The sequence below is a fragment of the Hylaeus anthracinus genome, unplaced genomic scaffold (genome assembly GCF_026225885.1).
Source record: "Hylaeus anthracinus isolate JK02 unplaced genomic scaffold, UHH_iyHylAnth1.0_haploid 5, whole genome shotgun sequence".
Taxonomy (NCBI): Eukaryota; Metazoa; Arthropoda; class Insecta; order Hymenoptera; family Colletidae; genus Hylaeus; species Hylaeus anthracinus.
The window spans coordinates 10,856,416-10,868,711 of record NW_026535322.1 but is presented as its reverse complement, the minus strand read 5'-3'; the positions used below and the strand labels follow the sequence as shown (position 1 = coordinate 10,868,711).

Below are 12,296 nucleotides of genomic sequence, written 5' to 3'. Positions count from 1 at the left end.
AATTCAATACTTACCTATTCGAATAATCGAGTAATTCAATACTTACCTATTCGAATAATCGAGTAATTCAATACTTACATATTCGGATGCTTGAGTAATTCAATACTTACATATTCGGATGCTTGAGTAATTCAATACTTACCTATTCGAATACTTGAGTAATTCAATACTTAGCTATTCGAATACTTGAGTAACTCAATCCCCTCCTATTCGAATGCTCGAGTAACTCAATACTTCCCTGTTCGAATACTTGAATAACCCAATACTTATTTAAATACTTGAATAACCAAATATTTGTCCATTCCAACATTTCCAATATTCCAATAATTCAGGTTAAGATGCGTTTCGTGGTGTGTCGGTACAAGATGGGTGACCGTTTTCTCACAGGAGTAAAAAAATGGTGAACTATAGGGTGGGGTTAAAGATCGTTGGCTAACCTGGGTGGAGGAGAAAGGGCGGTTTGAAGTGGTATTAATTGAATTCATTAACACGTTGACTGCCAAACAAAGATTCTTTAAAGTTTCTACTAAAATGAAATATTATTTAAACAATCGGAGATTGCATAATCAAACATTTATCGTCGTATTTATTCTTGTTATTTCATCAAAATTCATGAATTTGGTTTAAATTCATTTCCTTTGATGCTTGACATTCGGAAATAATTTCGTTAGTTCTTCACTGGAAAGCACTGTCATCCACATGTGGCTGACATGGCGATCAACGTGTTAAAGTAATATTTGACTGGTCAAATACTCGAGCGTTCCGTCAGCTCTCGGAATATCGAACTAACAAAATGTTACGAAGAAAATGGTATTCGGATACTCGAGTACTCGAATATGGATACTTGAATATTCGAGTAGGCTCGGTCCAAGCCGTTGATTTATTTCGGTCGGCGTCCCGATAGGTCGTCGACGATACGTTTATTTTCGTCCCGGTGTTGCGGACCAAGTGGTCCGGACGATGATTACGCAGCCGTGCTCTCCGCTCGCAGCCACGGATACTCGCGAGGATCTTCCTTCCTTCCTCGCGAAAACGCAACATCGCGTGTTCCTCTAACTCGTTCCATTCAGTAACGGGATTCCAGAGCGCGCTTACGTTCGAAAACTCTTGGAAACTCCCTCGAACGTTATTTTCGGAGTATTTCGAATTACAACTTGGATTGATCTCAAAGCTACCATCTCGAAACGATTTTCTCGAAAGGAATCTCGCTCCTCGAACTTATTCATATTAGTATTAATAGTACATACTTTGTAGCTATTTACAGAACTTAATTTCTAAAATTTGAAATTTATGCAAATTGGCTCCCACGAGGTACGGATATAAATATCCATAATTAAATGTCCCGATTATAGAACCTGGCAACTTCTACGCAAGCTTGATAAATAGCTTGGATTAGCATCGCTTGGATTCTTGTTTAGTTGTTCGGAAACAATAATTCAGTCACGAAGGGATTAGATGGGAATTTTACGATCGTACTTTTGGTCACTGAAAACACGATGTTCGTGTACACGGATGCAGGATAAATTTGCTAACCGACCCTGAACCGATCGGGCACTCGTCGCGATTTCGATAACAAACGGAATTTCTTCAGCTACTCTCGCAGCATCGTTCGATTCATTACTAATTTCATTCGTTAGATTTATCCTTTCATTTTACTAATTCGATTCATTCGATTCGATTAATTTGTTCGATCTCGTTCGATCTATTCAAGAAATGGCTGTTTTTAATCGCGTTTCGAAGAGCCGAGCGACGCTACCGTCGAATATAGATCATCGAGGGTTCGATAAGCTGGACGCCGGGAGTTTCGATATCTCGTTGGAAAGCAGCCAGAGCGACGTACCGCGCGCAAAAGCGCGTATCGAAGATCGGGTCCGACTCGTTGATTCGTAACCGATGAGGTAACCCGAAATAAAATCGTTCGAGCCACGCCAGAAAATTCGGCCGCGATAAACATCGCGAAACTCGCGTCGCGGAACGTGACGCGAGCATCGATCTATCGGCGCCATGTCTCGTATATCGTCGAAAGTCGAGCTCTCGTTTCATTTACCCCTTATACACTTAGGATCTGGTCAGAAAGATTGTTGTCGATCTTCAATTTCGGACGAAAGTATTCCATTCATACAGCACTGAGCTGAAACTCGAGCAGTGGAACAGGCAGAGAATAAATACCAAAGTAAATCACAAGCTGACGCTTTAGAATCATTGAGACCGTGTTGCAGCGTGCGATAATTCAGGTTAAGATGCGCTTTGCGGGGGGTGCTGGTACAAGATTGGTGACCGCTGCTTTTTCACAGGAGTAAAAAGATGGTGATTTATCGGGTGGGGAAGGGTAAGGGCGGTTTGAGGTGGTAATTAATATTGAATTCATTGAAGTAAAATACATTTATATTTAATATATTTTAATAATACATTTAGGATTTATTATGAAGCCCAACTCCGGGTTAAAATTTAATCCTTTCGTTCAGTAGGGAATAAATACTTAGGTAGAGAATAAATACTAAAATGTATTTGGGATTTATTCTGAAGCTTGACTCTAACTTCAAATTCAACCCTTTCATTCACTGGGGAATAAATACTATAATAAATAAATACTAAATAGTCAGGTAGAGAATAAATACAAAAATAAAATGCATTTAGGATTTATTCTAAAGCTTAACTCTAACTTAAAATTTAATCCTTTGATTCAGTGGGGAATTATAAACTGAACCTACAGCTCTATCAAAATAAATATCACACATCCTCTGCAAACGTTCACGAAGATTTCCTCAATAGCAACATTCAGAGACAGACTTTTCGACACCCTTTCTCTCTACTCTCCTATCCTTATCACTCTCACAACTACATTTCGCAATTACGTCCACCCTTACACAAAAGTACCTTCCAGTACCATTGTCAAGGCCCCGTAAAAAAAATGCATACATTCCCCCCCTTCCAACCCTCCTCGAAGCTTCCCAGTCTCGAGGTTCCCCAATTAACCTAAAATCCGTGCATCGTCGCGCGGGCAAGAACGAATTGCCAAGCGTACGAGCCGTTTCCTCCCGCGAAAACGATCGCGACAAGAGCTGCCAAACTCGCCTCACGTCTCGGCGGAATAGAAATATCGAAACGCGCGGCGCGTAGCCGCGGACGTTAGACGATATCGGGTCATTAGGGCGAGCCGATGACAACGATCGTCAATCGTTGCCTGGTCGATAATCGTTCGCGCGAACGGTTCGCCGATTGGGAAACCCGGGCCAGCAGCGGCGTTAATTAGCGGTCGTGTGATCGATGGCGACGCGTACGATGCATTAAGGACAGGGATTCGCGTCCAGGGACATTCGGGCTAACTTTAGCCTTAGCCTGGTGGCCGCGGAGCAACGGGGCCGAGTCGAAGTCTGCGTTACGTCGACATAACGAGCCGAACGGCCACCAGTTTGCCCCGGTGTTCGAACGGTTTTGCCCGCGTAAAATAAAACAGTCATCCGGCATCCTCACCGGCGCATGGACAAGCCGATAATCATCGATCGGAGGATATATCTCGGCCGCGAGGAGAACATCCGCCCTAACGAATTTATGTTTCTAACCGAGACCTGAAACAGTGGCGAGGCGTACGTGTCGCTTAACCGTGGAGAAGTGGACGTCGCGTGGGTGGTGGGTGTGCCCACCGTAGGATCGCGTTAACCGTCTCTCGCCCGCGCTAGCTCCTTTCCGTGACGTCAGCCCGTTAGAGGATCACCCCCGTGTGACGCGAGAGACTGCTCGAGGTCGCTTCATGGACCGTCCCCGCGCTCCGATCGGGTTCCCGTCTCTCCTCGACGTCGAGGAGCCCGCATTGGTCCCTGTCGCTCCTCCGCAACGAATCCTCCTCGTCCTTCGAATCCGTCAGGAAGATCGATGAACCCGGGACGACGACCCGGACGAACGCCGCGTGGACGTGTGGCCAGTGATCCGTGCCGATTTCCATCCTCGATGACAGTTTGATAGGTCGACGAATCGTAATTATGGGTCTGATGCTGTCGGTGCTGATAGGGTGCGCGGGTATGCTGGAGCTGCTCGCGTGGCTCCGACGCGTCACCGACAGCGTGGTGATCACCATCGACCAACCCGCCACCCCGTGCCTCTCGTATCACGAGACGAACGATAACGCGAGCACCCACGACTCCATCTGCAGCTACAGCCACTCGAGCGACGCCAAGCTGCCCCGCGGCGTCCGTCACAAGCTGGAGAACCTGCACGAGTACAGCCTGAGAATCCGAGCCCAGCTGCGCTCGAAAGACAAGAACTTCGATTACGGGTCCGAGTGCAGCTTCCCGGGAGACTACCTTCTGGGATCGAGACTCACGCCCGACTCGAGATTTAGCCCCGATTTCGAGTACCTCGTCAGAGAAAGCGAGAACGAGCAAGCCGACTCGAGGAGGCTGGAACTGGAGAACGACTACGAGAAACTCGAGTACGAAAAATTCGAGAGGGAGACGTCCTACGAGGACGCCGAGACCCAACGAGTCGAGAACAGCTCGAGAGATCGACCCCTGTCCGTGACGAACCCCGAGCCGGATAAATACTTCAGGGTACCAACGCCGATACCGATCGATGTCGATGACGACGAGTACGCGGGCTCCGGGGCGTCCAGCGACCTCGGCACGTCGTTCGATAACGACTCCGGAAACGAGGCCCCTACCAAGAAGTCCTTCGAGCCAATTCCCGGGATCGATCGATACGCGAGCCCTTCCGGGTCCTCTAGAGACGAGTCCGACGACCGCGACAATCTCTTCAAGAAACCTTTCGGAAAGTCTCGCTCCAGGTCGCCCGACCCCGCGAGGTCACAGAGATCCAGTCAGTTTATCGATGTTGAAAGGGACCAAGAGGGTCCTCCTCGGGGACCGAGCCAGAGGAAGAGAGGCGGCAAGTCCTCCAGCACCATCGTGAGGAAACCCACCAGGCTGAAGTCGAAGAACGCGGAGGTGAGCAAGTCGGCGGAGAATCTGACCTCGAGGAAGTCCAAGCGACACCGCGAGCCGGAGAGGCGGAAGTCGGACATCTCCGGGGCGACGTTCAGGGATGAGTGGACTAATACTTCGCCTCCGGGTAGTCCCGCGTCGTTGTCCAGGTCCGAGAGCCACAAGAGCGTGTCTGTTCAAGTGCAAACCAGTTTTGAGGAGATACTGGCGCGCGACGAGGAGCTGGATGATTCGGAGAGGTTCGTCGTGGGACTGTCGGAGAGCAAGAGAGACCTTTCGTCGCGGGATCGTTTCAACAGGAGGTCCGTTTTTAAGAACAGACGATTCGGTGGTTCGGGATCCAGGGACAGGGTCGCCGAGAACGGATCGAGCGATCGCTCCGCTGTGACGAACGCCACCGCCTCTGTTGAGGCGCTCAAGGATACGACCAGGCTGCTGAAAATATCTAGCTTCGAGGAAGCGGAGGTGGACGATTACGAGAGAATACGAGACATACTGGCCACTGATATCGACGCGAAGGAGGCTGAAAAGAGGAAGGGGTCCAGGTCTGTGTCCTCGTTCGACGACGAACAGGATTACTGGGACGCCGAGGATGTGAGTGCGGGAAACGCCGGACCCATACAGTACACGATACCGGATCCCGATCGAAACAAAGCTTTCTGGGTAATCACGTCGGCCAATGAAGATCCTCCCGTCTCCTTCCGAGCCGTACTCGTTGTCACTCACATTTTGTAGCTCACAGTCCTCGGAAACTGACCGGGGATGGGATCGAGTTCTGTTGAATTTTTAGCAGCGTGCTCGGATCGATTAGACTCTTTAATTCCTTGCTCTATGATTTACTCTGAGACTGTTCGCTGAACGAATCGATTAACTCCAATTTTTTGAAAAGTCTGAAATTTAAAACGTTGATCGCCATCGTCATATATGGACGACAGTGATTCTTACACAATGCAAACAATATGCATGAATATAAAATTGATAGAATATAAAATAGAAAGTAAAGTTCGTATTGTAATATTTGCAGAGTGAAAATGCAGAATTCCTATTTAGGTTCAATTTTTATAGCCACGTTCGCGAAGATTTTATTTTATATAAAGATATGCAGTCTAGTTGTATGTCGAAGAAAAGGAATTTCGATGAAGTTACGAATATAAATACCACAGTAACTATTTAATTACATACTTTCCAGTAGTTAGTACATAAAGTTTAATCACAGTAGAAATTTTTAAGAGTATTAGATTAGACGGTATTATATTAGTCTGGCATATTTTGATATAATCACTTTTCTGAATAATAAAAATTAGCATCATTTAATGACAAAATTTTGTTGGCCATTGAATTATAAATAATTTATTTCGGAGTCCATTTTGGTGAATTTTGAAAGAACATTGAATTGCCTTGAAGTTACAAAAATAAATCCCACAGTAAATGTTTAATTAAGTAATTTCCAATAGTCAGTAAATAGAATTTAATCACAGTAGAGATTTTTAAGAGTATTAGTCTAGCAGCCAATGTCTTAAGTGTCAATGTACTTGGTTTACCGTTAAACGACAAAAGTTTGTTGGCCACTGAATTATAAATAATTTATTTTGGAGGTCATTTCGATCGCATTTCTCAACTTTTTGTTTTATGGAGTTAATCGATTTGTGCAGTAAACGAGTAGTAGTCCTGGATTCGAGTGATCAATAATTCGAGTAGAATTCGAATATTCGAGTATTCTAATAGTAAAGTTCCTTGTGCACGATTGTACGACGTGCTTGACTCGTACTTGTTCACGTTCGACTCGAATTCCTTCGATCACGTGTCTCACGCGTTGTCATAGAAAGGGCTAAAGGGTTAAGGAATTTTCTTATACTTTCTACGAATTATAATTAATAAATTCAAACCCCAATCTAGACTTCATCTGGGTAGTCGAATCTACTTGAATTCGTGAGTAATTATTACACTCGATCCCATCTCTGGTTCGAAAACCATAACACATACAACTCACGATATGTTACTCCTACTCGTACTCAACCCACTGGATCAGTTAATAGCATGCACACAGTGTTAATAGTGTAATTATACTCCTACTCGAAGATGCAATGCAAGGAATGGGATTAAGTGTTACTTAATATCATTGAGTACCACGAACCCCTTAGAAAAACCAGAAAAAATATATCTACGCCCTCGGCGGGATTCGAATCCCGGTCAATTTGGTAGAAGTCCAGAGCATTACTCGTTACGTTAATAAGACTCCGTTAATATCCTTCGTTTCTCTTCTTTACGAAGCACGTTTTCGTGACAGAGAGAAACGCGTTCAAACTTATCGAATCATCAAAGTACGATTAATAATACACGCTCAGCTGGACGATTTCCGATATCTTTAAAATCTGAATCACTTTACTGAACCGTCTCTGCCGACAGATCCGCAATATTTGGAATTTCGACGCGAACGAAACGAAAATGTATGACGCAGAAAAATAAGTATCTCGACGTTGAATCGCGCGATCCGCGGCAATTCGCGCCCCGATCAAAACTCCCATCCCACCGAAAATGCTTTATAATCGCGCCCGGTTTTCCTGGCGTTGACCAACGGGCGAATCGGAACGACCCGTCGCGTTTGGCCAACGATCGTCTCCAAATTCGTTGGGAAACGCTTGTTGGAACGCTTTCACCGTCGTCGAGGTGGAAAAAACAGCGCCGGTGACGACGAGAAAATCCCGGCCGTGATGTGCCGCACGAAACACTCTCGCTGCGCGTGGCGTCGGTTGGTGCCGTGTGGCTCGCGTGGGGTCTCCAAAAATATCAATCTCATGCCCGTCTGCAAATAATATACGTATATATCGCGGTCGAGCCTCGACATTTACAAGAGTAGGCGACACTTCGGCAGGGTTGCCTCTCGTCCAACGGCGCGGAGCCGAATTTTCCCGACTGGCAACAGCACGATTGTTTTTTTCATTCTTCATCTTTCTATGTTCGCGTAGTTTCTCTCTTTTTTAGTTGGATTCTAATATACAAGTCTCTAAGACAAGATTCTAATATACAAATTTTTGATTTGAATTCTAATATACAAATCTTCTTGTTGGATTCGAGTTAGATTTGAGTGAGATTCGATTGATCGAGGATTCGAGTACCATTCGAGTGGTCAATAATTTGATTTGGGTTCGAATATTTGAGTGTTCCAGTAGTCATACATTCGAATAGTGTTTGTGTAGAATTCGAGTGGTTAGTCGTTCGAGTAGAGTTCAAATATTCGAGTGTTCTAGTATTCCTGAATTCGAGTAGAGTTCGAGTATTCTATTAGTCCTGAACTCGAGTAGTATTCGAGTGGTCAATAATTTGAGTGGAGTTCGAATATTCGAGTATTCCAGTATTCCTGAATTCGAGTAGAGTTCGAGTATTCTATTAGTCCTGAACTCGAGTAGTATTCGAGTGGTCAATAATTTGAGTGGAGTTCGAATATTCGAGTATTCCAATAGTCATGTAGTCGAATAGCGTTTGAATAGGATTCGAGTGGCCAATCATTCGAGTAGAGTTTGAATATTCGAGTATTCTAGTAGTCCTGGATTCGAGTAGAGTTCGAGTATCAGAGTATTCTATTAGTCCTGAACTCGAGTAGTATTCGAGTGGTCGATAGTTTGAGTGGAGTTCAAATATTCGAGTATCCTAGTAATCCTGGATTCGAGTAGAGTTTTAGTAGAATTCGAGTGGCCAATAATTGGAATAGAGTTTGAATATTCGAGTATTCTAGTACTTCTGGATTCGAGTAGAGTTTGAGTAGTATTTGAATTGTCAATAATTCAACTAGAATTTGAATAATCGAGTATTCTAGTAGCCCTGGATTCGAGTAGTATTGCAGTGGTCAATAATTCGAGTAGAGTTCGAATATTCGAGTACTCTAGTACTCATAGATTCGAATAGCGTCGAGTAAAATTCGAGTGGTCAATAATTCGAGTAGAGTTCGAGTAGAGTTCGAGTGACCAATAATTTTAATAGAGTTCGAATATTCAAAATCCCGATAATACTCTATCGAAGTAATTTTTCCTAATTCATCCTAATTGCCTAGTATTTGAGTAACACTCGGATACTCAACTACTCGAGCTACATTTAAATCCTCTAAGATTTCCAATACTCGAATGTGGAAAAATTGAACAACCGAGCCCCCCTCGAATAGTCGATTCCACTCCACTGCGTATCGCCGCGAAATTTATCGTCGTTCCTCTTTTTCGGTCGACCCGAATTTTTCTCCAACGTTGTATTTTTAATCGAGAGTCACGCGCCTCTTCCGGACCCCTTGCTTCGGTATTATGTTACCGTCCCGATGCGATTCTCGAACCGCGTGGGCGATCACGTCCTCCTGTCACAGAAGATTTTCATTTTCCAGCTATTTATAAAGCGGATGGCGTTATCGAAGTATTTCGATCGCGATGGAAAGGCGATTCATCGCGAGAATGCGTTCCCGAGAGATCGTGCATCTCGTCTAAAATCATCCCGGTTTTATTTGTCCCCTCATTAACGGGTTGATAGCCTCTAGTGGCACGATGCCTCGATGAACAATTTGAGATCCGCGTGTTGCGACAAAAACATTATAGAAATAATTAAATACTCTTCCTTGCTTTACCACTCTTTGTTTTTACACGTATCTTATCTTTAACTAATTTTACCCGTTATTTCAACGAATTTAAATATCGTACTTTGCTCTCAATACGCAGAGTTAAAGCCGCTAAATAAACCAACGAACGCATGAATGAAGTAAATTCCAGAATCGAGATTTCACTATTTCCGAGAGTCGAGTTTAATTCTCGATGTTCGAGCAAAGATTCGTCTCACGAGGAACGCGTCGCGTGGGTGTCGGCGAAGGTATTGGTGATGTGTGAAACATTCCGACCCAATTACGCAGGGGATTTCTTCTCTATTTTTCGCGACCCCGCCCCCAACCAGGAACCACCTGTTTGGCACGTGATCAAGACGTCGGTTCTGACGGTCGATGTTGTCAGGAAACTTGCTCGATGCTAGACGAACGCCTCTGATCCTTCCCTCGACCATCTGGCGTACTTCCTAACCCCCATTGTCCTTAACATCAACACTTCGACTGCCGCTAAAACTTTCCGTGCGTAGAACATCAACGTTTGCTCGAATTACAGACTAAACGCATAGACAGTCGATAGTGTACGAGTCTAAACGAAAAATAGGATACGGAGAATCGAATCCGATCCTCGGATCCACAGTTGACTGCTTTACAGTTGATTGCTTTACAGTTGATTACTTTACAGTTGACTGCTTTAGATTCTAGAGTGAAAGAAAGCGAGACATTCGCATTTCTTTATCCAATTTTTACTTACACTTACACTTAACTCTTTGCACTCGGATGTCCCCTGTGAGGGGACATCGTAAGTTTAACAAATTTATGTTTGTGTAGTGGTGTTACTGCATCAAGACAGCTAGAAGAATTTATAATCGAGTCTAATAATACCAAAAACGACACGTTTCCAAAGTTAAACTATTTTATGTAATGCGATTCCTGCTCGCATGTTTTGCAACGAGATGGTGCAGAGTGCAAAGGGTTAAACTCTCGCTTACTTTTTGTCACATCCAGAAGAACCAAAAAAATTGGCATGGAAATCCCTAGGGCGAAGTTACCTGAGCATCCCTTTGTTAGTACAATAATCATTGAAAAATTAATCGAAGAACATAGTGGCTTCCCACTACCCAACCTAACCTGGATGTAATTATCATTCTCCGTTAGTTCCATAGTTGATCGAATGATATTTATAATAAGAGCGCACGGCAAGTATATGGCATATTATTGTCCAATATTTGTCAATGTTTCATCCCCGTGCCAAGGTACGTCAAATTCGAAATGAATGAGTTATAGAAATACAACTGTGTTTTGGTTGCTCTAAGTAACGATGAGTAATTGGGTAAACAGGTGGACTATTTGTCCAAGTTGATTTGGCAAGTCAAGCAAAATACAGAGGATTTAAGCATCACAGACCATAATATACGGTATAGTAGCGTAATGCAGCAAGACACAACATTATTCTTTATATCGCTACACAGTATAATACAGCAAGATATAGCATAATACAAAACATTCCCAACTAAATACAGCATAATACTGCAAAATACAGAATATTCCAGCATCACAAACAATAATAAATATTCTCAACAAATAGCATAATACAGCAAAATAGAGCATTATTCTTCGTATCGCTACACAGTACAACACAGCAAGATATAATACATAATATTTCACCTAAATACATCACAGCGAAACTATTTTTCCATTGATAAGCAGACAAATCGTATGTGTAATATATTTATTTATAACCCTTCAAGGCAATTAATCGGACTTTAAAAGGTGCCATTACAATGTAGGTAGAAATTCTGGAAACTCCAACAACTAAAAATTCTCAAATTTCATTATCTACGATGCTCTTACTCTTAACGAACTAATAATGAAAAATTGAGGATGGAGGGATCGAGAGCAGAGCTCCGTCACCCCCGATTCATAGAGATCGAAGGACTTCGCAGTGATTCGTTCGCTCGGAACTAGGATTTTCCGATTTCGAGACCGTGGATTCGGACTGTTGCGGCCTCGTTCGAGCGACGATTCGTCCGTGAACAATGTTTACAGCTCTATTCTCCGGCGAAGCGTCAGCCGCACCGACAATGAGGATTATTCGCGTCGATGAAAGGCCGACGGAAATACACCGCGAGCGCGAGAGAGTCGTGCGTGGCTTCTGGCGTTTCAGGCTCCAAGCTTCGACAGGAATTCCAAAATCGCATCGAGGGAACCTTGGAACGCTAGGGGATGCCTATATCCCTCGAGATTTGTGAAAAGTCTGTTCGTAGGCTCGTCGAGTCGTTTGGACAAAGTCTCTCAACTTTCAAGGCCTTGATTTTGGTTGTAGTTGTTTGGTTTAAGATTTGGTTTAAGTTTGGTCGTCTATGATTTGGCAGACGAGAGAATAGACTTGGCTGGACGAGTAGCTTTCAGAAATAACGGTATCTACTCTCTTCGGATGCTTTCGATGAATGAGGGTCCCTCAGAGGTGGAGGGACTCCCCCAACAGTGTGGAGAGGGTGGTGGTTCGCTTATTGTTAGCTCAGGTGCTTCGTTTTTTAGTAGTCGTTCAACAAGAGTAGGAAAGTATTGGAATAAATCGTTGATGATGGACGGAGACTTTGATGATCTTGAATAAACAGACTTCTCTTGGGTCTAAGGTGACCCGATTGATACTCTATTCAGTCACAAGGCACCTACAGTCAGGGATTCAGGGACTCCAACACCTGGACTTTTGTTAGAAGAATCTTCTCCTGGGTCAAACATGACCCATAGGTACCCTTACCAAGTCACAAGGCACCTACAGTCAG

General features: G+C 44.0%; 1 protein-coding gene across 1 annotated transcript; it reads left to right on the top strand.

Moving 5' to 3' along the window:
* The first annotated feature begins 2,465 nt into the window (after positions 1–2,465).
* LOC128895862 (uncharacterized) lies at positions 2,466–7,156 on the top strand. Its single transcript, XM_054158816.1, has 2 exons — positions 2,466–2,483; positions 2,604–7,156. Exon 2 carries the CDS (start codon positions 3,981–3,983, stop codon positions 5,670–5,672), a length of 1,692 nt encoding a protein of 563 aa, XP_054014791.1. The 5' UTR covers positions 2,466–2,483; positions 2,604–3,980; the 3' UTR covers positions 5,673–7,156.
* Positions 7,157–12,296: the final 5,140 nt, after the last annotated feature.

Excerpts from the sequence above, each read along its gene's own strand:
- LOC128895862 (XM_054158816.1), top strand. The coding sequence starts at position 3,981 with ATGGGTCTGATGCTGTCGGTGCTGATAGGGTGCGCGGGTATGCTGGAG.